The sequence below is a fragment of the Ascaphus truei genome, chromosome 5, assembly GCF_040206685.1.
Source record: "Ascaphus truei isolate aAscTru1 chromosome 5, aAscTru1.hap1, whole genome shotgun sequence".
Taxonomy (NCBI): Eukaryota; Metazoa; Chordata; class Amphibia; order Anura; family Ascaphidae; genus Ascaphus; species Ascaphus truei.
This window is the reverse complement of record NC_134487.1, coordinates 232,927,144-232,954,147: the sequence shown is the minus strand read 5'-3', so window position 1 is coordinate 232,954,147 and position 27,004 is coordinate 232,927,144. Positions and strand designations below refer to the sequence as shown.

Sequence of the window (27,004 nt, the reverse complement as noted above, 5' to 3'; positions counted from 1 at the left end):
GGGAATCCATCCCCTACACACAAAAATATATATACAATATTATATACAATATAATAAAAAATACGGCTATTTAAATCCCTCTGTCTCTTACAATAGGACAAGAACGTGGGGGTGTCCGATCAATCACATTGAAGGTCAAACACCTCACATAGCTGATCAACATCAATAATCAACAAGGAAAAAATATATATACATATAAAAACATATTCATTTAAAAAATATATATATATTTGCTGTTTTAATGTAAACATTTTCTTGCATTATCCATTGTAACATCGCTATCATGGGAGACCAGGTTATTTACACCTTTTTACTGGGATCATACCTTGAGCAAAACAAAGTAATGAAATAAATTGTCATTTATTCGCATAAATTCGCTTACACACAATGATACACAAAATACAGACAAAAATACACACTTACTTTGGGACTGGGGTTGAAAACTAAACTTTCCTAGGTGCAGAGAACTCTTTGGGCAAGTTTTACCCTGACCGGGACTTAGCCCGGAATTACTTGGAATCCAAATTGGCATAAAGTTCCACACGCCACCGCTACGTTCTCTTCTGAGGACTTGGTCCCTCCTCACCGCGAGTTACTCCAAATCTCGTGAAATTCAACTCGGCATAAAATCCCAGCCACGTCCACTACAATAGTTTCTGAGAACTTGGGTGCAAAAGTCGGGACTTAGACTCTAGGAGGCAGGGGTGAGCAAACTTTTTATGCCGAGCCCCCCTTTACATCCATGAAATTTCTCGGGCCCCCCCCCCCTGCCTGATGTAATCAAAATCACATGACGTCAGCGCACGTGAGCTGGTTCAGCCAATAAGGGCGAACAAGCTTTGTGACGCCTCCGCCACGTCTCTACAATCTCCTGCAGCCAAGTTCACAAATCTCTTGGGCTGCAGGCAATATACTAGTATTAGAACACTGTTTATTTTATTGTTTGCTGGCATCTGGTAATATTTTTTTTCTGGTGCACAAGGGCAATCCATTAGAGGGGGTATTCATCCACCTCTTTGCTACCTCCCTTCCCTCTCCCCCTCCCATTTTCTTTCACCCATTTGCTTTCCCCAGTGTCATCCACTCCTAACTACCAGTATTATGTATTATTTATTTATTCCCGTTTTAAATGTTGCCCAGGGATCAGGGATCCCCATAACTAAACTCAAGGGGGGTACTGATGAATCTCCCCTGCTGATCAATACTCCCAAGTGACCCCCCTGACCCAAAGAATAACAATCAGCCCCCCAAAACTCATCCTGCTCCCAAGTCCCTCAATTCTGGCATCTGCCTGACCTTCATCCCTGTTTAGCTGGGAGGGGGGAGCGCTCCGTTTGATCTTACTGTCCTGCTGGAGCTCCCTGGGGATAGGCGATCATGAGGCGGGGGCCTGCTCTGGCTCTTCCAGGTGCTGGAAGGCCCTGCTACCAGTGGGTGTGCAGCTCATTGGTCTGAAAAAGGAACCACCTCCTCCCGTGCCAGAACGAACACGCACACACACACACACACACCTCTCTCACCTTCCCCCCAGTTTCTCTCTCACCTTCCCCCAGTGTCTTTCCTGAGGATCCTCTTCCCCCTCTGTGCTGCTGTGGATGTACAGCCCCCATCCCTAATTCTCACCTTCCTTATCTCTATTTTAACACCCCTCCAGTGCCACTCTGCTCTTTATTCTTCCTTTTTCAATCCCTGTCTAAGGCCTCGGCCATGTTAACTGCTTGCTCCCGCTCAGCACTGAGCCCCTACAGCCGCAATTAGAGCGTCTTTAGTAGGTGCTCGCCTACGCTTCCGCAAGCGCGCAGAAGCGTAGGTCTTAGTAGATTTTTCAATTCCCCTGCTTGCCGGCGCGACAGGCCGGTTAGGTGAGCGGTTCGCCCAATGAGGGCGAACCAGCTCCGTGATGCCACTGGCCCGCCCCCTGACGGTGCGCAGGGCAAGCAACCGCAAGGCCAGGGAAAGCACCAGCTTTCCCTGAGCCTCAGCACGCCAGCAGGGAGCCTGGCCGAGGCCTTAGTCACAGAAACCTTTGTATATCAGTATTGCTTACCTGAGGAAGAGAGGAGAACTCTTGAACGCTTGTCCTATGACATAAATTGTTAGTCCAAATAAAAAAGGTATCGCCTAATCCTGAAGAACTCATTTATTCTGCAGTATTGTAACTGGACTAACACAGATATATATCTATATATCTATACAGTATATCTATATTCACAGCCAGGACCAACAGTTGTCAAATAACTCTGTGTCAACCTAAACAGAGCAGTTCAAGCAACTTAAAACCATTGTATCTATTCTGGTGGTTTGGAATAGGTTAACCACACCTCTTTTACTTAAAATACTTCACATGTAACTGAAACCGCTGATACAATACCAATATAATATAAATATGATATTGTATCAGCGGTCAGCCCTCTGGGTGGAGGATTATGTTTTGCTCTGAATGATTTTGATATGTCTATTTAGAAACATTTTCACTGTATTAGCTGTTATTAGCTTAGCAGATCATACTCTGAGCCACTTTACCCGGGTACACGATTTACACCTCGAGGGGGACTCTTTAGTCACTCTCTTGACTTGTGGTTCTCTGTTGGTTACTTGATTTATGTGCACAGACACTTTATTATAACCAGTTAGGGGCCATTACTCGCTGTGTGTTTTGTGTTTTTTAGTTTTAATATGTTCAAACCTGTCCACTGTTCATCTAATAAATAAATAAATTGTATTTTTGATATTTTCCCACATTTCCGTGAGGGACCCCATTTTTGGGAGTTTCTGTGACCACACCTTGCTCTGGGAGCCCACCCTCTCTGTATATTCTTATACTTGACCGTAGTAGTGCATTTCTCCCCCCCCCCCCTCTTTTTTTTACATGCTAGTAGAAGTCATTTAAATATACTTTGCATATCCTTCTAGCATATATCTCAGGTGTCTTTCCACATATTGCATGAAGGCAAATTTAAGTCTCTCTCTCTCTCTGCCTCGTTTAATCCCTGCATTAAACTATAACAGGGTCTATGGACAGGTGTTGTTACAGTAATCACCTCTTTTGCATATCATTAGCACTAATGTCAGTTATAATAATGCAAGGGTCCGTTACTGCTGAAAACAGTACTTGGCCTTAACCAGCTTTCAAGAAACCGGTTAGCATTTACTGCGTTAACTCCATAATAGAGCTCTGCATCTGGGTGCAAAACTCCTCCTCTTTCTCCCCTCCCCTCCCCCCCCCCCGAAACCACCAGAATCAGAAAGACGCTTCTTTTGAGAGAGAACTTTATTTCCTCCTCTCAATCATTTTATTAAAAAAAAGTGTAAACAACGTATGTTTACAGCACTCTTCGTTAACCTAGACATTGACCCTTTACCTACTGGAGAGATCTGCAGAGCATCTCTCTATTACCCTCCCCTTGCTCCATAAATGTCGGCCTCCATATTAACCCTTTACATAAATGGATAGATCTGTAGAGCATCACACCTTTACCCCCTTACTATACCCTGCAGAGTATTTCTCCATTATACTCAGTCCTTAGAGACATGTAGCGTAACCCTAAAGTCCTCAGACAGATGCGCATAGCATTGCTCGTAGCAGCTCAGTGGCTGACTGCCATGTCACATGACTCCTCGTCTGCGTTGAATCCGGAGAAGTCGATTGGTTGGCAGTGTAGGGTGCGCAGGTTCACCAGGCAGGCGGTCTGAGTGCTGCTGAACCTCGGGACCGTCAGGAGCAGAACACGCTGCCCCTCTTTACCTGCAGAGGACACACACCAAGCATTACACACTACACGAGGACAGAGCATGTATGGCACCAGTTATCAGACCGTGGCAGACCCCTTCAATGCCAGAGGGGTCTGCCACACCTTGCTTAGCCATCTATTACATGCTCTGCACAATTAGGGGTGCATCTGGCATGGAAAGAGTTCAGCAATTGTCAGATAACGGGGGATGCCCTGCTCCACCCGCCCTCTCACCTTGAACCACCTTGCAGCTGAAACTGGGGGCACTCCCGCAAAAGTACACGTGGGGGCAGGTCTGCAGGATAAAGGGGTCCACCTTGTAGAAGGGATAGCACCCTGCGGAGGAGAGGGAGGAGGGGGCCTTAAAGGGAGGTAAAAGGAACATCCCCCAATCCCCAGTTCTATGCTCTACATTCCAGCTGCATCCTGCTGGGTTGATGCAGACACTTCCAACCTTAGTACAATATTTTGCCAATTTTTAAAAATTATTATATTATATATCACTGACAGTGTGCAGCGCCGTACTTAGAATTTTGCCCAACCTTTGAACCTTATGTACCAAGGTAAAAGTGGTGCAATTCAAAATATTTCTTCAGATGCTATTGATACCAATTGGATTTTTCACTCATTCAACATGTTATGGTGTATCAGGTCACTTTGGTGTTTCATGGAACTTACCCTTTAACCCAACAAACATGTTCCTATGTGGGAGTTGGCTAACCAATTAATCACATCATGGTCATTAGGTCAATTTTCTCCCATGTAGAACTGAACCTTTAACAGAAAGCGGGAGGTATTGCTGCTTACCCAGAGTGTCCGGGGCAGTGGGGCTCAGGTGTCCAACCTGCAACGTCCACTCCAGGATCTCCAAGTAATCCTGCATGCTGCTGTACTTAAAGATATCGCTGATGTTCTGACCCGACGTCCCGAGAATCCTGGAGGGAGACAGGATATTCACATCACACGGTGAGCGACAGCAATTCTCTTCATTCACAACTATACTTAGCGGTGGCAGTGGGGGAGGTAGGTACCTGACTCCGTCGATCTCTGCCTGGTACGGATTTGTTACCATATGTAGGGTACTGTATGGGGCAGCTTGCGGGAACATGCAGCGGTGCAAGGGCTGCTGGGGTAGAGTGTAATTTGTAGGGTCGAAAGGTCCAGGCATCACATCCACAGACACAGACCCCTGTAGAGGCAGAAGAGAAGGGACCGGAATTACTGGAACATGTCATTCTCTGAACCTACTGAGACGTCAACATGCCAGAGGCACAGGGGTTCCTCTAATAAAGGGCAAGGAAATTGCCTTTTCACAGGGCAAGCCCATCAAACCTCTAATTAATATCAATATCTATTAGTGCTAAAGAAATCCACAAATACCAAAACATAGGAACAAAATAAAAGTCCATGAAATAAAACATCCAAGAGGTGTTTAAAAAAAGGATATAGGATATATGGAGCAGGATAAATCCCTGGTCTAAGCTGCTTCTTGAAGGAATAACCAATTCCAAGGAAATCTATATAAAAAAAAAAAAAAAAAAAAAAAAACCACCACACACACACAACTATTTTGACATTACCTGAATTGAGTGCTCCCCACAGGGGCTCCCAAGACAACTTTTTTTTCTCTTGCCCGGTGGACACAAAATGAGCAGTCAGCTAAAGCTCTAACGGGCAACGCTGAAATTACATCAGATGACTACGCTGTGGCTTTCTATTGATGACTAGGCAGCTTGATTTGTAGTTTTTATGCTGGCACAAAAACTACAAATATCTCGGAAAACTGAGTCCCTGGGGAGGTCTGAGGATCATGGACTATTTCCGAGGGACCTCCCGGTTCTAGATAAATGATATATATTAAAAATCCCTCGTCCACCTTTAACCAACCATCGATGGAAGTGTGATGGTGCAGAGGGATACAGGGTACCACAACTCATACTTATTGTCATATTATCATTACTTTTTATGTACAAACTTACAATTCAACAAAAAGGTTTGTAGGGCTGTTATGTGGGAAGGATGCACATGCAGTCAACATATGGGGGGAGGGGGGGAAGGGGTGAAAGGTCAGACAGAGGACCCGCTTCTTACGCTCAGCTGGAGAAGGATCTCATCGAGCATCTTCACAGCCTCCACACTGGCTGCCTGTGTCTTCTTACTTAGATACTTGGCCTGAAGGGGAGGAGGCAGGGGTTGCAGGTTAGAGGTCAAATGTCCCCCTCATACCCCTTACACCTAAACTGACTATTGTTTTCTAAGTAATAGGGTCAGTCCCTCCTAGGACCAAAGCCAACTAATATTAGTGATGTCTAATAGGTTACTGGTAAACCAAATGTTTTTTTTTTTTTTTTTTTTTTTTTTACAATGTTTTCTCAGTCCTGAAAGCCATAGGTTAGCTTTGCTCTGTCTTCTATTTGCAAAGTAATTCTGAAACTATCATTCATCCGACAAATGAAAAGAAGTAGCTGATCTGCTGGAATCCAGTGTTCGTGGTGAAAAGCAAAACATAAAATGTTTACAAGATACAAACAAGTAAAACAGTTACTTTAAAGGGGAATTGAATCTTCCCAAGGAAGATATTGTTACATCTAGGGATGCTGTGTGTGTCCTCTTGGCACGAGAGGCCAAGGTCATTAGCCCTATTAAATACCATGATCTCTGTACCCAAGTCAAATCTGAGCTACCCCTTAATCTGCACGTTAATGGCACATTCCAAGACACAAGGGGGCAGAAAAAAGTTAAATGTACCCATCGCAACATCAGCCAATCAGTGGTGCATTTCTAAAATTCTGATAACCGGGTCTGTGAATGGAGCACCTTGATTGGTAAAATAATATATCTCACCTAATCCCCAAGCCCCGCCCCCAGTACCTTATTTAAAGAGTCCTTGGCCTGCGTGCTCTCACTCAGCAGGTTCCCGGCCAGGATAACCCGGGATATCCGTGCCGCGCAGCTCTGCTCCCCCTCAGCTCCCGCCTGCCCCGTCACCGTATCCAGCAGTAGTTGCAGTCCCAGCAGGCTGTCCCCGCTGCCCCCTCCCAGACCCAGGCCGGACGCCAACAGCACGTACCTGCATTAACCCCATCCAAAAACATTGGCAGGGTTCAGCAAAGAACCAAAATGAGGGTACTTGGGGGGGGGGGGGGGGGGAAGAGGGGCGGTGGCACAGAGTATCGACACAACATCTGCATCACCTCCTACCTTATTACCTCCACTCATTCCAACCTGCAAGACTTCTCATGCTGCCCCCTCTCTCTGGAATTCCCTACCATGTACCATCAGACTCTCCCCCAGATTCAGACATTCAAAAACTCCTTGAAAGGCATCCTTTGAAAAAAGGCGAGTTATCTGTCATATCTCTAACATCCAGCCCCCCCAACCATAATGGAATCAGCCATTAGACTGGGCCATATTCCAACCCGAGATACTCTCCTACAATAAGCAGCCCTTTTACCTTTTTGTTTCAACATTGTCACACATTTCCTCTAGGTCAGGGGTAGCCACCTCCAGCCAAGAGCTACCAACAGGTCAGGTTTTCAGGATATGCCTGCTTCAGCACAGGTGGCTGTATGAGTCAGTCTTCGACTGAGCAACCTCGAAAGCCTGACCTGTTGGTAGCTCTTGAGGACTAGAGTTGGCCACCCCTTGCCATAGAGTGTAAGTTCTCATGAGCATGGCCCTCATCACCTTCGGTATCTTATCTGTATTTATTTATAAAAAAATGATTTACCAGGAAGTAATACATTGAGAGTTAACTCTCGTTTTCAAGTATGTCCTGGGCACAGATAATAATAATAAAGGAACAGTGTTATACAGTCAATTCACAGACATTTTATGGACAGATAGAGTTGGAAAATTGGGTACAGGGGATAAAAGGGCTGGCGAGTTTCAGATTGAAATAGAGAAGCTTTAACACCACCAAACATCAACGAATGGCAGCAAACAGCTCGCACCCTTTGGTTGCGCCAAAGGCTGTCCGCCTTTGGGGCAACGCAGATGTACATTAGGGTGGTTCAGATTCAATGTATCTGTTTGTGCATGTTTCTCCTTATTTGTATGGAGCGGTTTATGCAATATACATAGCTCACTACCCTTATTGTACCGCACTTTGGAATATGTTAGCGCTTTACAAACGACAATACTTCTTCATTTTCAGACTCGCAGTTAAGAGTGAAAGGGTAATAGAAACATGTGGAACAGAGTTGAGACAGCTCTGAGAAGAGTGCGAGGAGGTTGTGCTGCAGAATAGAGGCATTTTTTTATACAGTGGTTGAAATGTGATGGTGCAATAGGTACGAGGTGCACAACTTTTCACTTACAAACCTATCGTATTTTTTATTTTATTTTTTTACTCCCTTTTTTTCCGTTTGTAGTTTTCTAAACTGAAACAGATTTCTCCCCGATTACAAGTTTATTGTTTCAGGAAACCAGGCACAGCTCTAACACTTTGAAGACATTTCAACCGCTGTGTTTCAACAGGGGATATTCATAACAAAATAATGCAGAATTCACCCTTTCACTGCTAAATGAACGGTGCCTTCATTTAGGAAATCTTTAGGGTAACAACATACAGAACCTTAGAAAAAGGTGCATTTCCACGTAGCCGGTCAAAAAAACAAACTTGAGTAAAGACTCAAACAGCCTAATTGGCTTCTTTAACCTTTAACGCATTACCGGAAATTGCGGCGGTCTGGTTAGTGCCCGAGCGCCAGCACTGAAAAGGTTCATCTAACCGTGTAAAGTAAAGATTTGGCTATTCTGAAAATGAATGCATTGCATTTATTTGGTGCTTTTAAATGGGGAACTGTTTGTTAATCACTTAAAAATTAATTTACCCATGGCGACTGTGATGGCAGATACAATAGATTTATTAAAAAAAAAAAAGTTGGCCATCTTTTTAGAAAGGAACGGTATACAGGGATATACCAAATAAGTAAACATGAGAAGGATGTTGATCCAGGGAGTAATCTTATTCACAATATTTGGAGTCAGGAAATAATTTTTTTTCCCCTTATGAGATATTATTGGATGATATTACACTGGGGATTTTTGTTTGCCTTCCTCTGGATCAATAAGGAAGTCCGGAAATAGGATAAAGTATCTGTCGTCTAAATTTAGCATAAGGTGAACTTGGACGTATGTCTTTTTGTAACCTCATCTACTATGTAATCAAGGGTTTTCTTTACCCTTATCACACCCTGTCCTTATCAGATAACCAATAAAGATGAGGGAGAAGGAGTGGGGCTCTGCCTGTGCAAACTCGTTAAACATGCTGTATTACCAGACAAAAGGGAGCGGCCGGAGGAAAATCGAACCCCTCCAAAGTTCAGCTCACCAGGTTTACAAAACGGACTTAAAAACAAAATGATCGGCGTGGCCAGGAGGCTGAGCGTGCTACTCGCAGCTTGCTCTGCTCCTCAAGAAACTTCCATTCAAACCCAATTAACCCCGAAGATCGGGGGGCAAAACACCGCAAAAAAAACACCATCAAAGACTGGCACACGCAAGAACACCTTTGGGCTCCCCCCAGTGTGACTGGACCTGGCTCCGCACCTGCCGAATCGATCGCGGGTCCCCCCCTCTGCATTAGAATTAGCCGATACCTGACTCACAGAAGGAGGTAAGGGGAGTCCCCGCGCTCTGCCGAAGCTAGGCGGAGGTGCGCTGCAGCAGAAGGGGGGTCGCCGCCCGCCCCCCTCACATAACCATCTCCCCCATATACTTATCCCCACGCGCCCGAGCCCATGCCCTGCCAAAGCGGCAATATGGCGCCGGCCAAAGTGTGAAGCGCAGACAGCCGCCGATCGGAGGCGCGGCAGAGCCAGAGCGGGTGCCTTCCTTTGTGGCCCTAGGGCCCTGTGAGCCGCGTGGGAGGGGGACGATCCACCCAGAGGGGGAAAGACTCACCACTCGGTGCGGCCCTGTTTGAGTGGTGGCCGGTGGCCATCTTGGTTCACCCATCCGGCACATCTACACTGCTGGGGAGTAGCCGGCGGCCATCTTGGTCCACCCAACCAACACAGACACTGCTGAGAGGTGGCTGGCGGCCATCTTGCTACTCCCAACCAACACAAACTGCATCAAAGTAAATACAAGACAAAGTGATACTGAAAATATAGAGCTGGAAGAAAGTGTTAATAAAAATTCACTCACTCTCCCTCCCCTACAATTCATCCTCATTGTGAGTCCCAACTCCTGCCCAGATGAGGAAGAATCAGAGAATAAACTCCAAAGGCACCGATGCTCTATATCTTGCACACATAGAATCCACAATATTATCCAATTCTTAAAAGCGCACGTGATCAGTTAACCAATAACCGCATGCTAGCAGATGTAGGTGAGTAGTTTGTGCGGTGTAACAACGACTGACACGGGATGGGGCCAGAGTGTGGTAAGGAGAGACAGAACCAGCCGTGAAAGCCGTGTCCCCAGCCTGGGATCTGTAACGGCAAGAATTGGTGTCCAGACGCAATCACATTAAAAGGTTGTTTATTGAGTGCATACAGCTAGTTCTTTCTGCCACAGAAGAACCTCTTGACGCGTTTCGTCCCCGAGCAGGACTTTGTCAAAAGAGTACCTGGTTCAGCCCACAGTGAATCCTAAATAGCGAGCCTGAAGATGTGATTGGATACAATCAAAGGGTGTAAAAGACATCCAAACCTGATGAATAATACATTGATTAATCCATACAAGAGACCATCCGGTTATTAACCCCATAAAGGTAATCGCTACCAAGGACTCACTGTGAACCCCATCCAAAGCAGTTGAAAACAAGATTTAAAAAAACAAAATTTGGCATATGAACAATTAAAAACAAACATTACATAGCTGATTACTTATATAATATCCAGCATGTATGTATAGAACCAGTATCTTAGTAGCAAAAATAGCAACATACACATACATAAAAGATACTTAGTATATATTGAGAAACACGTTAATTAAGGATATATATATGTACTTGAATAAGGAGAAATCATATAAATGTTGGATGAGAAGTACTGCATACTCCAGATACATAACTAAGTATATAGAAACACCACAAGTGACTATCGAAAAAAAACAAGCAAATAAATGAATATAAACAGACTATATGAAAATATAGAAATATAAAACATGAAAATTATATAGAAAGATAGAAAAAAAATAATAAAGGGCAATATATATAATGTAACAAAATAAAAATTATATATCAACAATAATAATGAAAACCTATACTAAATGTATATTAATATCGAATAATAACCAGAAAAAACTCTCATAGATAAATAGATAACTTAAACTAAAAAGTGTTTTAAATCCCACTCCACAATAATACCAGCAGGACTAAGGGTATTCATAGTATAGATCCAGAACATTTCTCTCATATTAAGTTTCAGCAACCTATCTCCACCCCTGGGATGTACATCAATATGTTCTAAACCAGAGAAGGTGAATTTGGCAATATCGCCATGGGGACACGATGAAAAATGACGTGACACAGGATGTGACAAATCTTTTTTGACAATAAGTCTTATATGTTCTTGAATTCTAATTCGTAATGGTCTGATGGTGCGACCAATATATGACATTTTACAACCACATTGAAGGTGGTAAATGACATGGCTAGTATGACAATTAATGAAACTACCAATCCGGTGGTTACCGCTAACACCAAAAATATTCTTAATTGATTTAGCATATTTACAAATTGAGCATCTCCCACATGGGAAAAATCCTTTGGGAATATTACTTAACTGTGATCCCCAGCATGAGATTACTTGTGATGAACCATCAGATCTGACGAATCATTTTGTTAGACTGGAGAAATTGTTAGTCCAAGACATAAGACTCTGGTGGGATATCACTACGCTTGAAAATTATATCAATACAAACAGAATTCCTAGGGGTCTACGAATTAAGAAGGTCCCTACTTTTGGGTTTGTTAATAAACAGTTTGAACACGATTGGATAAAGATTTTAGATCAGTGTTCTATGAAGCTCATGGAGCTAATCATTCAGCAGAAGATTCATGACAAGGTTGTATTAAATACGGAAATTACATCCTTCCAGAATAAGCTAAAACCCTTTGAATCCAGGGAACAATTCATTAAAAATGATGCAACCGTGTTAGAGAATATTGAAGCGATCGAAGAAGGGATTAGTTATAAGAAACAGCAGAAATTTGAGAGAGACAAGGCTGACTATATCAGTGGTCATGTTTACTGTTGGCAGAGACCCCCTCAGAGGGATTCATCACAGTCTAGAACCCCTAACAAATAATATGATAAAGGAGGGGATCGACGCACACCTAATAAGTCTATACTTAAAACAAGGAGAGCATATACATCAAGCTTTGACTCGGATCAGTCAGAAAATGAAGCTAGATCCCACCCGGTCTCTTTCGATAGATCAGATGAATATGGGAGAGATCATGATGACAAGTGCAGGTCAGATTCAAGACCTTCTACATCTACAGCTTTGCTTTTCTCAAAACCCCTTAAATCTGATTCCAAATCTGTTTCCAACACACATTAAAAAAACTTAAAAGAACACGACGATCAAAGAGGAAACGGGGAAGTGCGGGGGAGAACGAAAAGAAAGAAATATACATGAATGAATTTACTGACAATGTGATTAATCTCTCAGGGATCGAACTAACTATTGATCAATTATCTTTATTGAATCAGGGTTTAGGCTTTGCACCAACACAGAACTTTTAATTATTCCAGACGGTTATTGATTTGCAGAAGTTCACCCGTAAACTTTCTCTTAAAAAAAATTTTTCAGCAAGAGGAGCGACAGTATCAACCGAGACTCCAGTGACTGGTGTTATGCCAACGGATAATGTTGTTAAGTTTAACTTTCAGGAACAGTGTCTCTTATCACATGGAGGATATTCTTGAACAACAGTGAGAACCATTGAATACATCTCAGTCTCTCTTTGGAAATCAGGACTCTGGTTTTAGGAAAAAAAATCTATATTTTGTCCCAGTTCTCAGAGGGGTCCGTATATTACGACCTTTGAGGAACTGGTTGAGCGGGACATTCGATTATTGGATAAGGGTTTTTAATTTTCTAATGTGTTGTCTAATAATCTTACCATTTCAGAGGTCAAACAATTGGAGGTCCTTAAGAAAGACGATAGATTCGTTTTCAAAAATGCGCATAAGGGAGGGGCACTGGTTGTTCTATCCACTGATCAATATAAGAATGAGGCGTATAGACAATTGAATGACACGTCCTTGTATCAATGTCTTAAGACTGATCCAACTAATGTTTTTAAGGGTCAGTATATGGAGCTTTTGGATATGGGTAGGATACTTGAGGTTATAAGCCATAAAGAATTTGAGTTTTTGACCTGTCCACATCCCGTGGTACCTATTTTTCACCATCTCCCAAAGATCCATAAGTCGCTGGTCAACCCTCCTGCTCGACCCATTGTGGCGAGTATTGGATCTTGGGGAGATGGTCTATCGCGGTATGTGGACAGGTTTTTACAACCATTAGTTTATCAGCTACCATCTTTTATTAGAGACACGTCGGATCTTATTATGTCAGTACAAGACTTAAAATGGAAGCGGGGGTACAGGTGGGTCACATTAGATGTGACCTCCCTGTACTCTATTATTTCACATGAACAGGGTATTAATGCAATGCAACACTTTCTTAATTTATCAGATCTTTCAATCACCTTATGCACTTTTTTACTTGAATCAGTCACATTTTTACTCACTCACAATTATTTTATGTTTGATTCACGTTATTACTTACAAAAATTAGGCACAGCTATGGGTTCTTCTTTTGCTCCATCGTACGCTAATCTTTTTATGGGTTTTTGGGAATCACTGCACATTTATCACGACTCTAACACTTACCGTAATCACAGTTTTTTTATAGACGTTTCATAGATGATCTTATTTTGGTGTGGGATGGGGACTCTATTTCACTGGCCACTTTTATTAACACTCTTAACACTAATGATCTTAACTTAAAGTTCACATATACACACAATATGCATCACATAGATTATTTGGACATTACATTGTTTATTGATACTGACAAAAGTGTACAAACTGATATTTTAGGAAGGCCCAGTCCAAAAATACTCTTCTTTGCGCAACCAGTTGTCACCCTCCCGCTCTGATTAGAAGTATACCTAAAGCCCAATTTATTAGGCTTAAACGTCTATGCTCTGACAAGGAGAAATTTAGATCTCAATCTCTCGTTATGGCTGACAGATTTCGAGCAAGAGGCTATAAGGATAAAGACATTGCTACAGCATTTGAGTATGCAGACTCCTTGGATAGGAGGGATATGGTTAAATATAAACCTTATAAAAAGAAGACTCAACATAATTATGAGGACAAATCTTTGTGTCCATCATTTATTACTGCCTATAGTAGGCAATCTCAATCCATTAAAGAGATCTTCTCTAAGCATTGGAAGATATTGAGCTTAGATAAGGATATCGCTTCCATCATACAAGGAGGACCGAGATTTATCTATAAAAAAGCTAAAACATTAGGTTCTCACCTTTCACCAAGTTTGTTCAACTCGGGTCGCCGGGGATCACAGTTAAGTAATATTCCCAAAGGATTTTTCCCATGTGGGAGATGCTCAATTTGTAAATATGCTAAATCAATTAAGAATATTTTTGGTGTTAGCGGTAACCACCGGATTGGTAGTTTCATTAATTGTCATACTAGCCATGTCATTTACCACCTTCAATGTGGTTGTAAAATGTCATATATTGGTCGCACCATCAGACCATTACGAATTAGAATTCAAGAACATAAAAGATTTGTCACATCCTGTGTCACGTCATTTTTCATCGTGTCCCCATGGCGATATTGCCAAATTCACCTTCTCTGGTTTAGAACATATTGATGTACATCCCAGGGGTGGAGATAGGTTGCTGAAACTTAATATGAGAGAAATGTTCTGGATCTATGCTATGAATACCCTTAGTCCTGCTGGTATTAATGTGGAGTGGGATTTAAAACACTTTTTAGTTTAAGTTATCTATTTATCTATGAGAGTTTTTTCTGGTTATTATTCGATATTAATATACATTTAGTATAGGTTTTCATTATTATTGTTGATATATAATTTTTATTTTGTTACATTATATATATTGCCCTTTATTATTATTTTTCTATCTTTCTATATAATTTTCATGTTTTATATTTCTATATTTTCATATAGTCTTTTTATATTCATTTATTTGCTTGTTTTTTTCGATGGTCACTTGTGGTGTTTCTATATACTTAGTTATGTATCTGGAGTATGCAGTACTTCTCATCCAACATTTATATGATTTCTCCTTATTCAAGTACATATATATATCCTTAATTAACTTGTTTCTCAATATATACTAAGTATCTTTTATGTATGTGTATGTTGCTATTTTTGCTACTAAGATACTGGTTCTATACATACATGCTGGATATTATATAAGTAATCAGCTATGTAATGTTTGTTTTTAATTGTTCATATGCCAAATTTTGTTTTTTTAAATCTTGTTTTCAACTGCTTTGGATGGGGTTCACAGTGAGTCCTTGGTAGCGATTACCTTTATGGGGTTAATAACCGGATGGTCTCTTGTATGGATTAATCAATGTATTATTCATCAGGTTTGGATGTCTTTTACACCCTTTGATTGTATCCAATCACATCTTCAGGCTCGCTATTTAGGATTCACTGCGTCTGGACACCAATTCTTAGCACCCCTGCGGTAAGCTGTGAACCGCCTACATCCTTTCCTTTTCCTGCCCAGATGAGAAGGGGGGGGCCAAGGTCACATGGAACAAAGGCTCAATTAAAAGCAATTATGGAACTGTTACCAATGTATGTGTGATCAGGTCTCCATAGGAATGAGGGGGCTTATTCCAACTTAACTATTCCTTTTTTTTTTTTTTTTTTTTTCACATCACCTAAATATACGCAGCTCTATTCAAAGTTAAAAACTTACCAAGTAAAAACAACAAACATGCCATCCACTAAACAAAAAAAACCGGTGGCCAGGCGTGAGGCGTCCCTTTTCTTCAAAAAACAAAATACCAAAGATCAAGAAGCGTCTACCGCAGGCGGAGACGCAGATTCAGATCTAGACTCTGGAGAAGAGACGGACGCTCCACTTACCCGTAAAGAAATTATGGTGTTTGTACAAGAACTAAAAAGCTCTTTCCACTCTGAGATGCAGAGCTTCCGCCGCAGCATCAGAGAGGAGATTGCGTCCATAGGAGACCGCATTGTGGACTTGGAGGAGAAGGTGGATAACACCGCCCTTGCACAGGAGACTCAAACGAAAGATATCGAGGAATTAAAAACTCAAGTCAAAACAATTTTTGAAAAACTGGAGGATACGGAGAACCGGTCAAGACGCAACAACCTGCGGATCAGAGGTATCCCGGAAGAAGTGGACAATGCCCAATTGGACGCATATCTTACTCGGCTTTTCATGTCCCTGTTACCCGAAACATCGGATGAAAAACTTCAGATGGACAGAGCCCATAGGCTTCCTAGACCGAAAGGCCTTGACCCAGCAAAGCCACAAGACGTGATCACACGCCTACACTATTTCCGTATTAAAGAGGAAATATTGAGAGCCGCTAGAACCACCCCAAAGATAGAGCAGGATAACGCTCCACTCCTCATCTTTCCGGACTTGGCTCAAACCACGCTGAATAAGCGGAGAATGTTCGCGCAGATCACAAACTCACTGCGGAACAATAAAATCTGCTATCGCTGGGGTTTCCCGTGCAAAATACTGTTCACTTACCAAGAGACTATGTACATTCTACTCTCACCAGAAGAAGTTGAGGAAAAACTACGATTATTGGGTCTACTCGAACCAGAGGATCCAGAGGCCTCCCAAAAGCCTTGTCATTCACCTAAGGCACAACGCCAGGCATGGGTGAAAACACCAACCTCTGGGCGAGCAAAGACCCAACCCACTTGAAGAACTAGAGCTGGACACTTACTTAACACCCATTTAAGATGGCAGACAAGCCAAAACGTGGCCTGGACTTAAGGCACTAATCGAGACATTGCCCACTTCAGTAACCCACCTAAAAACTAACCAACGGTTGCGGTACCTGGAACACATCGACCAACTCGATCAAGTCACAACGACCACGACATCCTGCACATCAAGAAGTTACCGAGTTTTTTAGTTTCTAGAATGTATAAGTCCCAAAATCTAGGTTATTTCCTTGTTCATTGTGAATCTGTTCTCCCAAGTTACCCACAAGTTCGACTCATTCAAAGTTTGATAACCAGTTTGAACTAACCTGAACACTTAAAGGGACTGACACACAATGTTTGTTTGGAACTGTTTTCTAGATAAAAGTGTATTTGTAATATAAGTCTATATGTTGTCTATAATAGAATTGATCTCCCAAAGTTCAGCTACCAATTCTTTATTACAGGCTAAAATATTAAAGGTTATGTTTTAGGTAACTTTTTCCATGTTATTTATCCCTCTCCCCCTGTAGACTACGAATGCAGAGTCTGCCAAACTATAGCTGCCAGTCAACCCTACTTAATGCTTCTAAAATTAAGAAAGGATATGTTGATGTAAACAGTTATAACGTTCAATGCCCCCCCATTCTTGCTTTTATTTCCCTGATGTGTAAGATCACACACACAACCCACCCCGCACTCTTTGGGGTGATTGTTTTCCCTTTTCGAAAGCTTAGCTCCTAAACAAAGGAGCACTGCGGCGTCGAGCCGCTGGGCCACTGCCCGCCCCCCTCACGTTCATTTAACCTGTGAGTACGAGAGACTCGCACCACGGGTCCTACTATGGCTGGTCCCCCCAAACAAAGTTTGGAAGCCGGGGTCCTCGGTTTACCCCTCCCCTCCCTCCCTATCCCTCCCCTCCTCCAAGTTTTAATCTTTAAATCTCCCAGTCCCCCCGCCACAAAAAATAGTTCCTTCTACTCGGGGACTAGTATCTATGACCAAGGATCTATTGTTGGTAGACTCCTGGAGATTAGTTAATAGCAATGTAAAGGATTTCTCCTTTTTCTCTCACCCCCATAATAGCTATTCTCGAATCGACTATATCCTAATAGACCAACAAATTAGCGATAATATTTCCTCAGCAGTAATTGCCCCCTCTGCTTGGTCAGACCACTCTACGCTTATAACCAAATTGGCTGGCCTCACTTCCAAAATTAAAACAAGGTCGTGGTCTTTGAATGAATCCCTACTACTGAACCCACAAAATCTCCAACTAATAGAAAAAGAACTGGCCCAATATTTTGAATTAAATAATACCCCAGAGGTTTCCTCTTTTACCCTTTGGGAGGCCCACAAATCAGTGATAAGAGGCAAACTGATTGCCCTGGCTTCTCAGAAAAAAAAGAAAAAACAAAACAAATTGAAACACTAACACAAAAACTATCAGAACTAGAATTTATTCACAAGTCAAACCCATCTCGAAAAAATTACAGGCAGATAATTTCATTGAGGGGCGAACTAAACCTTTTGCTGGTGACAAACGCAGAAAGAGCTATAAGATGGTCCCAACAGAAATACTATGAAAAAAGTAACAAAGCAGATAGAATGCTGGCACGCAAATTAAAGCAAAAACAAGCTAAAGCTAAAATTCATAACATCCACACTAAAAATGGCTCAGTATCCCACAATCCCAAAATTATAAGCGATGCATTTAAGGACTATTACACATCCCTATACAACCTACCAGGCCCAGTGGGAGACTCGGCTAAAAACAAAAGAGCAATAAAGATTCGAAATTATCTAGCAGAATGCCGACTCCCCACTCTAGATCCGAACGATATCATAAACCTCGAAAAATCTATTGAGCCCCTGGAAATTATGGACGCCATAAAATCCCTGAAAATTGGGAAGGCCCGTGGTCCGGATGGATTTTCTAATCTTTATTACAAGAAATATGCCGCAATGCTCCTACCATTTCTTACCAAAGTATTCAATGAGATGCTACTAGGCCTTCCCCCTCCTAGGGATATGCTTCGCGCTACCATAGTGGTAATCCCAAAAGAGGGGAAAGATCCTCTACTGTGCTCTAACTACGGACCTATCTCATTGTTAAATACTGATCTAAAACTTTATGCAAAGATCTTAGCCAACATATTAAATAATATCCTCCCTAAACGGGTTCATCCGGATCAGGTGGGATTCGTCCTGGGCAGACAAGCCCTTGACAACACTAGGAGGACAGTGAATCTAATACACATAGCACAAAACACAAAGTGCCCATCTCTATTACTCTCTTTAGACGCAGAAAAAGCGTTCGATTGATTAGACTGGCAGTTTATGTCAGCTACGCTTTCGCAGATGGGATTCACAGCCAAAATACTAAATAGCATAAACACACTATACTCCACACCAACGGCCATGGTCAGGACGAACAACTCCTTATCTGATCCCTTTTCAATATCAAATGGAACTAGACAGGGTTGTCCGCTCTCACCTCTGTTGTTTGCCTTAGCCATAGAACCATTAGCATGCCGGATAAGGATGAACCCCAATATTGCGGGTATTCATGTTGGTCAGGAAGAATTCAAAATAGCTCTTTTTGCGGATGATATACTATTGACGCTCTCAAAACATCTTGCATCCCTCCCTAACCTTTTTCATGATCAGAATTCGGCTCCCTTTCAGGATATAAAATTAATCATTCCAAATCCATGGCCCTTAGCTTAAATCTCCCTAAAGAATTAGTAAAACTACTCCAACTAAATTTCGACTTTAAATGGAACTCGAACCATATTAAATATCTAGGGGTCCAATTAACAAAAGATTACTCGACTTTATACAATGCAAATTTTAAACCCTTTTTGGACCAGATAGCTAAGGATTTAACCACTTGGAATCCGTACATAATATCCTGGTTTGGGAGAATAACTACCATCAAAATGAATATTCTACCTAGACTCTATCTCTTCCAAACTCTCCCGGTTAAAAATTGTCAGAAAGACCTAAACAATATACAGAAGAAAATTTTGAAGTTTGTCTGGCAAAATAGGCGACCCAGAGTGCGTAAAGATATTCTCTATAAATCCAAAACAGAAGGAGGCATAGCTCTCCCGAACTTACAAAACTACTATAGATCCGCACAGCTAGGGCAACTCATTAGCTGGCATTCAAACCCAACCGAGAGGAGGTGGGTTGAGATAGAGGACCTAGTTTGTTCCCCATGTAAAATAAAAAATCTTCTCTGGCTCAACAAAAGTCTAGACCAGCTGAGATCTACAAGAACCCGGTGATATCCTTTGCCTGTAATCTCTGGGACTCCCTCAAAACCAAGTTCCAACTAACCGATTCCCCTTCCCTTATGCAACCACTATTCTCGGACCCCTCCCTTCCTTTTTACACAGGAAACCCGCACCCCCATACCTGGATTCAAAAAGGACTCACAAGAGTCAAGGATATCCTCACCCAAGGGAAAGTCCCCCCATTCGCCTCGCTACAAACAAACCATGATATACCCTCCTCCGAATTTTTCAGATTTCTCCAGGTTAGCCATTATATCCAATCAATTTATAAGCCAAGTCAACCCCATGCTTTAACTTTGTATGAGGACTGGTGTCTACACCAACCCCACACAAAGGGCATAATCTCCAGAATATATCACAGTTTATCCTCTGTCAGGAACAACCAAACCCCCGATAAATATATGGTTTCCTGGGAAAAGGATCTTAACGTCTGTATAGATCTCGATACCTGGACAGACATCTGGGAAGCTGCTTCCAAAAATTCATCATGCGTTGTAATTAAGGAGAATATTTACAAGTTAATATTCAGATGGTATATGACTCCTGCCAGGTTGCACTCTTTTCTCCCAGGCGTTTCCCCTCTGTGCTGGCGTGGTTGTGGTGAAGCGGGGAATGTACTGCACATATTCTGGTCATGCCCCAAAATCCAACAAACATGGACAGAAGTGTTCACCTTAATACACAAGATACTAGAAATGTCTGTCCCACACGACCCAGTATATATATTACTAGGAAAACCAATGGCTAATATTTCCAAAAAAAAGCTAGAGTAATATCCCAAATTTTAAACGCTACACGGTGTACAATTGCCAAAAACTGGAAACAACCGACCCCCCCATCCTTACATCAAATCAACAATCAAATTTGGCATATAGTCTATATGGAAAAACTCTCAGCCTATCTTAACGGCTCTACCTCGCAATTCTCTGATATTTGGGCTCCTTGGTTCCGTCATGTAGGTATATCCCCATATATAGACTAGAATACTTTGAACAGAGTGATACATGTGATATTTATATTGTTGAATACAGTACAATATTGGTACAAATGCTACCCCTCCCCCCCCCGTCCCTCCCTCCCCGATCTCCCTCTTCTCCACTGTTCCACAACCAGTTTATTTGTATTACTGTATCATGTTGTGTTTACCTCATTTTGTATGTTTGAAAATGCTCAATAAAAATTTAATAAAAAAAAAAAAAAAAAATGATCAAAAAAAAAAATTACTTACAGACATCAGATTTGTGTCAAAATTTATTAATTCCCCATATGTGACCCCTTAAACATGTCACTGCCATTAGTACACTTTGGTCCTAGGCTGCATGCTGCTTTGTGTTAGCTCTGGTTATAGAACTGTAGTTGGTTTTTATGACAGACTTGTATAGCAGATGCGTTTAAGGAAATCATAACATCCCAGCAACAAATGTATTTGTATCAAACCAGGAGGATTTCACCAGCAGCGTTGTTGTCAGGAGAGAGAGGAGGGCTTTAGCTCCAAAAAAAAAAAAAAAAAAACACAAACAAACAATTTGGCCATGCTAAGCGGTACCACGCACCTTTCAAATGCTTCACACCTCGCTCACAAAAAACATTTAGTCTACTGAGGTTAGGGGGACTCACCTGTCCTCACTCAGTGCTGAGAGGGAGGTTTGTGGCGGGAGCGAGGCCAGGCAGAAATCTTCCACCACAAACCTCCCAGGGTCTACTTCTGCGCCAAGAACTGCAAGAACAGCGCCTAAAAAGGAAAGGGGGGGGGGGGGGGGGTCAGAGAAGAGAAAGGAAGATCAAGATGCCAAGAGCAGCAAAGCTGTTATTACACAAAGATACAAGGAAAGCAGAGACAGTCAACCCTTTAAATGCCAGAGGGGGGCAGCCATGCAGGACATTTTGAGCTAAACGTGTATTTAGGCACTCGTTGGTTTTAATCTCTCCGTCCATATTCCCTATAGCTGGTAACGTTTGGCAAAACAATTTTTTTAATGGGTTTATAAGGAACACTGTTGTACAAAGGGGTGTTCAATAGGGGGGTGCGCAGGTTAAACGGCTGGGGATCCTCTCACCCGTCACAAACTTCTGCACGTCCACTGCCCCCTCCAGTTTAATCCTCTGTAGCTCATCCTCCAGTATTAGCTCGTCGGACTGGTTGATATATTTCTGCCTCGGAGGCTGTGGCAGCAGGTTATGCTGTATATGAATATATTTTAAAAAAAAGGGGGTTGGGGGGGGATAGAGATTAGAGGGTCAGTCCCAAGTAGCAGGTTGAAAATAAAGTTATTAAATATATTTTATTTCATATAGCGCTTCTCTCCAATGGGACGCAAAGTGCTTCACAATTACAGTATAATGCACGGTACACGCAGCACATAGGATTGTTAGACACAGCCCTTGCCCAGATGAGTTTACAATCTATCAAATCTACGTAAGTACCAGCACTCACTGTCTAATAGCTAAATGATGAAAACAGTTGTAATGCAGAATAAACATTTAATAATAAAATGAACCAGAAATAAATCAAATGTGTTTACAGAAACCAGTATCATAAATGGGCATGTCACAAAGTGAGGGGTGTGGGGGGGGGGGGGGAAGGAAAAAACATGAAACACAAGGAATATACACAAAAAACAGAGAACGGAAAGTATGCTAGGGGGGCGACGTTTCGAGGGACTACCTCTTCATCTGGCCCATTCCCCCTGGTCCAACCAAAAGGACCGAGAGGTACTTCCCTAAGTCTCCCTTCCCCTATACCTGGTCAAATCAGACACCCCTGAAAATAGATAGCAAACATATAGTGTAGGCTAAATACAGCTAAACAGCTAATAGCAGGGCAGCAAGAATCCACTAATGGTACAGTAAAAGCTGAACACAGCTTGCAAGAAAGCAGCTTGCAAATGAGCACCAGGAGTCCACACAGTCAGTGAAAGGTTAATGAGAAAAGTAAATGAAGTGATCAAACCCTCAGTAGCTCTGCTCCTTCAGCTGCTCGTGTGGAGTGCTGAGGGACTCATTTGATTTATTTCTGGTTCATTTTATTATTAAATGTTTATTCTGCATTACAACTGTTTTCATCATTTACCTATTAGACAGTGAGTGCTGGTACTTACGTAGATTTGTTAGTACTATACAGGGGAATAAGGGTCCCCTTTTGTTCCGTGCACCCTGCAATTGCATATATTTAACACTATCAGAGTGCTGTCTATCGTCCCCTTTTACCTTTAGTTTACAATCTATGTTTTTGGTGCCTGAGACACAGGGAGATAAAGTGACTTGCACAAGGTCACAGAGCTGATACCGGGATTTGAACCAGGTCCCCCCGATTCAAACTCAGTGTCATTGTGTCTCATCTTATGAGGAGAAAGAGTGGCTCAGTGATTAAGCCGGCTTCCTTGGGAAGATTCAATCCCCCTTAAAGTAACTGTTTTACTTGATAGTATCCTGTGTAAAATGAATGTTTTGCCTTTCTCCGGGAACACAGAATTCCAGCACCATGGCTACTTCTGCTTCTTTGTCTGACCAACAATGGCAATTTACACAGAGCTCTGAAGACTGAAACAGTCCCATCACCAAAAGACATTAGATACAAGATTATAAAAAAAAAAAAAAAAGTGCCAAGATCGTTACCAGAAAATATTTTAAAATGGCTTTTCTTTTTTTAGGGATATAGATATATAATATTAAACATTTCACATTAGTTTATTTTCATCATAGGAGCGACTGACCATTCATTAAAAAGGATGGGGAGTATAAACGAAACCCACAGAGATTATTCAATACACTGTAAAGCCCCCTCCCCGTGCTGGGAGATATTTACGTCCCATTGAGCAGAGACCAGGAAAAGATATTGAGCCATCGCTCTACACTGCATCTCTTGGAGTCACAGAAGAGATAGACACAGCAGTGAGGGTGGAAAAGGACGTTATTTGTGGGCTCAGATATAGAAAAATGGACAATAAGTAAAGACTTCTTTAATAAGAACCCAGACAGGAAGAGTCCTGCCCGCCGAGTTTGGGTTAAGTATCTTCATCCGTTTTCAGAAAAAAAAAACGTTGGTCTTAAAAAGAATGCACTGGAAAAACAGATTTGATCATTTCGAAGGGGTATTACATAATCATTTTTTTTTAATAACTTACAAAAAACAAATATACAAAAACATTGGAAAAACACTCATAACACCGGGATTTGTACACGTAAGAATTGCTTAAAAACAAGCGGCATAGGATGTTTTTAACGCTTCCAGCGCCACATGGGGCAAAGATTCCTGCGAAAGCGATGGAAAATAATAAACGGACAGGGAGACTTAGCAACCGGATCCTACAAACCGGGGAATCCGTCTGAAAAAACACACCGCATCCTTTTTTCCGATATGTTGGAAAGTTTGCTCCATGTGCTGGAGAAGATCTGAGCCCTGGTCAAGTGAGTGGAATTGATCTCTTCACCAGCGTGGGGAAAGCAGATTCGCAGCTCGTCAAAGAGAGGCCCTGGAGAGAGACACACATACCTCCTCACTGATCTCCCTCAGGATGGAAGGCTGGAGCTCCATGGATTTAAAGAGTGTCCCCACCACACAGCATTTCTCTTCACCTTGCAGCTCACACAGCTTCCTCACAGCAACCTTGCGGCCTGGAGGGACAATATGACATGGCAGATAAACACAGAGCACCCATGACATACACCGAGCACAGCTCCGTCCAATGTTACATGTCAACTTCTTTAAATCTGACCCTATCCCAGCACAAGCACCAACCCTCCCCCAGCCAAGCATGGAAATGTGCTGCACTCCCTGCATAGCAGTCTTTATTGATTTATGTTGGGAGCACAGAGTATCGATATCATATTATAATTCATTATAGTCACAGGTCTCTCTTTGGTAATTACATATCCTTCACTCAAATCCATCTCACTGCCTTCATAGTGGCGGGAAGGTGGCAACAGGTGTTCAAGAAGACGTATAGGGGCACTTGTGTTGGTAGATTTAATCATTCTATGATAGTTTGAACAATATACCCGGCTAAAGTGGTAAAAGTAATTGCCAATATGCAGCGGAGGCCGGCATGGCAAGTTAGGCCTCAACCCCCAAATATGAAATACACTGAAAAGCAATGGCCCTCATTCTCCGGAGGCTGGATTGTCCCTGGCAGCATTCAGGAAGAAGACATGAAGGCAGAAGGCGCAAAGAATCCCAGCAGGTTAAAAACAAAAGCTGTCATTCAAACCTAAATCTGGCTACCTACAACTGCCAATCTCCAGTGAAGCAGCACTGCAAGACCTGGAAGGCCAACTTGAAAATATTAAATGGGATATTGTTGGCCTTGGTGAAGAAAAGATAAAGGCCTAATTGTGCTAAAAAGTGGACACCTATTCTATTAGGTACAAAAAATAGAATTTGTAGAGTCAGCTTCATCGTTAACAAGAGATGGAGAAACAACATACAGGCAGTCCTCGGTTATCCAACGGAATCAGTTCTGGAAGTAGCGTTGGATAGTGAAACCGCTGCAAAGCGAGTCCCATGTTAATCAGTGGCGGTGAGCGCTGGATAACGCATTCCGGCGTCGAAAAACAGCCCTTAGGGTTGCATTGTAAAGCGTTGGATATGCCATTCGTTGTAAAGTGAAACGTTGGATAACGAGGAATACCTGTATTGGAGAATGAAAGCTCATCAGAAAGAGAAGCCAGAACTGTCATTCAGTTGACAAAGATAAAGGCTTCAAATGATCCAAGTGTATGCCCCAACATCAAGTCACACAGACAAGGAAGTAGAAGACTTCTACCACGAAATCAACCAACTTAAAGGAAAGTGTCACCTCAAGATCTTTATGGGAGATTTCAATGCAAAGATTGGTGCCGAGCAGAAAGACAAAGTATTAGTTGGTAAGTATAGTTGACAACAGGAATGAACGTGGAGACAGATTGGTAGCATTTACAGAATGTGAAAACTTCTACATCATGAATGCATTCTTTAAGAAGAATCCAAATGGACATGGAATGGACCCAATGGAATGAAGAATGACATGGACGATATCACAGCTAACAAGAAACACATGATTGAAGACTGCACAGTCCTTAAAGTGAAACCTGGACCCTAAATGCGAAGACAATTCAGAAGCTTCAGACAACTCGAAGAAGTATGGAGATTTATGCTGGGTATTACCCGAAGAGACAGGAAAAAGAATGAATGGATCGGAAAAAAAAGTCTGTGACATCATTACAAGGGTGACAAAATTAAAATGGTGGTGGGATGGACATATGGCAAGAAGCAATGACCATTGTTGGACAAAGATGGTAGTCAACTGGATGCCAAGGGACATCAAGAGACGATGACCAAAAGTAAGATGGGAGGATATAATGCGTGGGTTGTGTATACATCTGTAGATGTGCAAATGTGGATGTGCATCAGTGTGTTAATGTGTACACACCGTGCACATATATCAGTATGTGACTGAATTGGTGCAGTGGTAAGAGTGCAACATGTGCATTAGGGGGTCCGCCTGGTACCTTATGCGCATTATGACACTACAGCACTCTATACTGACACAGGATGAGTCCCTCTTCCGCAGAGCTAACACTTAGGCTGCGATTATACAAAAAAACGCCTGTGGTTTCTCCCATAGCGACACCACGCGGCGTAAAAACAAATTTTGAAAAAGCATCAACCGTCTCCCGCTTTGCAGTAGCAAGCGGGTAGACAGTTGAATTTGGTATAGCCACTTATCACATTTCTAAGAAACTTGTTTTTTGCGCCACGCGGTGTCGCTACGGGAGACACCATGGGCGTTTTTTGGTATAAACGCAGCCTAACACAGAGAACTCTTACCCCATTTCTGCATCGCCCTCTCTATTAGCAGAGGCCTCATCTGCATCAGGCGGGTGGCGTAGATGTGGGCGTATTGACGGGTGAAGCTGCGCTCGCCCAGGCAGAAAACCTCAGAGCAGTTGGCGTAGTGTACGTTGGACACCCGAGTGAAGGTGGAGGAGACCTCGGAGGGGGGGGGTGAGAAGGCCCGGCCCCTGACCGACTGCCAGCTCTGTGAACAT

General features: G+C 42.3%; 1 protein-coding gene and 1 long non-coding RNA gene across 2 annotated transcripts in view; one reads left to right on the top strand and one right to left on the bottom strand.

The window, feature by feature from the left end:
• The window catches only part of LOC142495778 (uncharacterized), an 11,648-nt gene extending 1,287 nt beyond the window's left edge, over positions 1–10,361 (top strand). The window contains exons 2-3 of the long non-coding RNA XR_012801813.1: positions 4,498–4,697; positions 8,943–10,361. This is a non-coding gene — a long non-coding RNA (uncharacterized LOC142495778). The remainder of the gene's footprint in view (positions 1–4,497; positions 4,698–8,942) is intronic.
• Positions 3,254–27,004, bottom strand: POLD2 (DNA polymerase delta 2, accessory subunit). Its single transcript, XM_075601727.1, is given in 11 exon segments — positions 3,254–3,745; positions 3,966–4,067; positions 4,539–4,666; positions 4,763–4,920; positions 5,823–5,903; positions 6,603–6,801; positions 21,596–21,710; positions 22,036–22,159; positions 24,471–24,592; positions 26,784–26,958; positions 26,960–27,004. Coding segments are annotated over 11 exon segments (1,407 nt in total). The 3' UTR covers positions 3,254–3,587.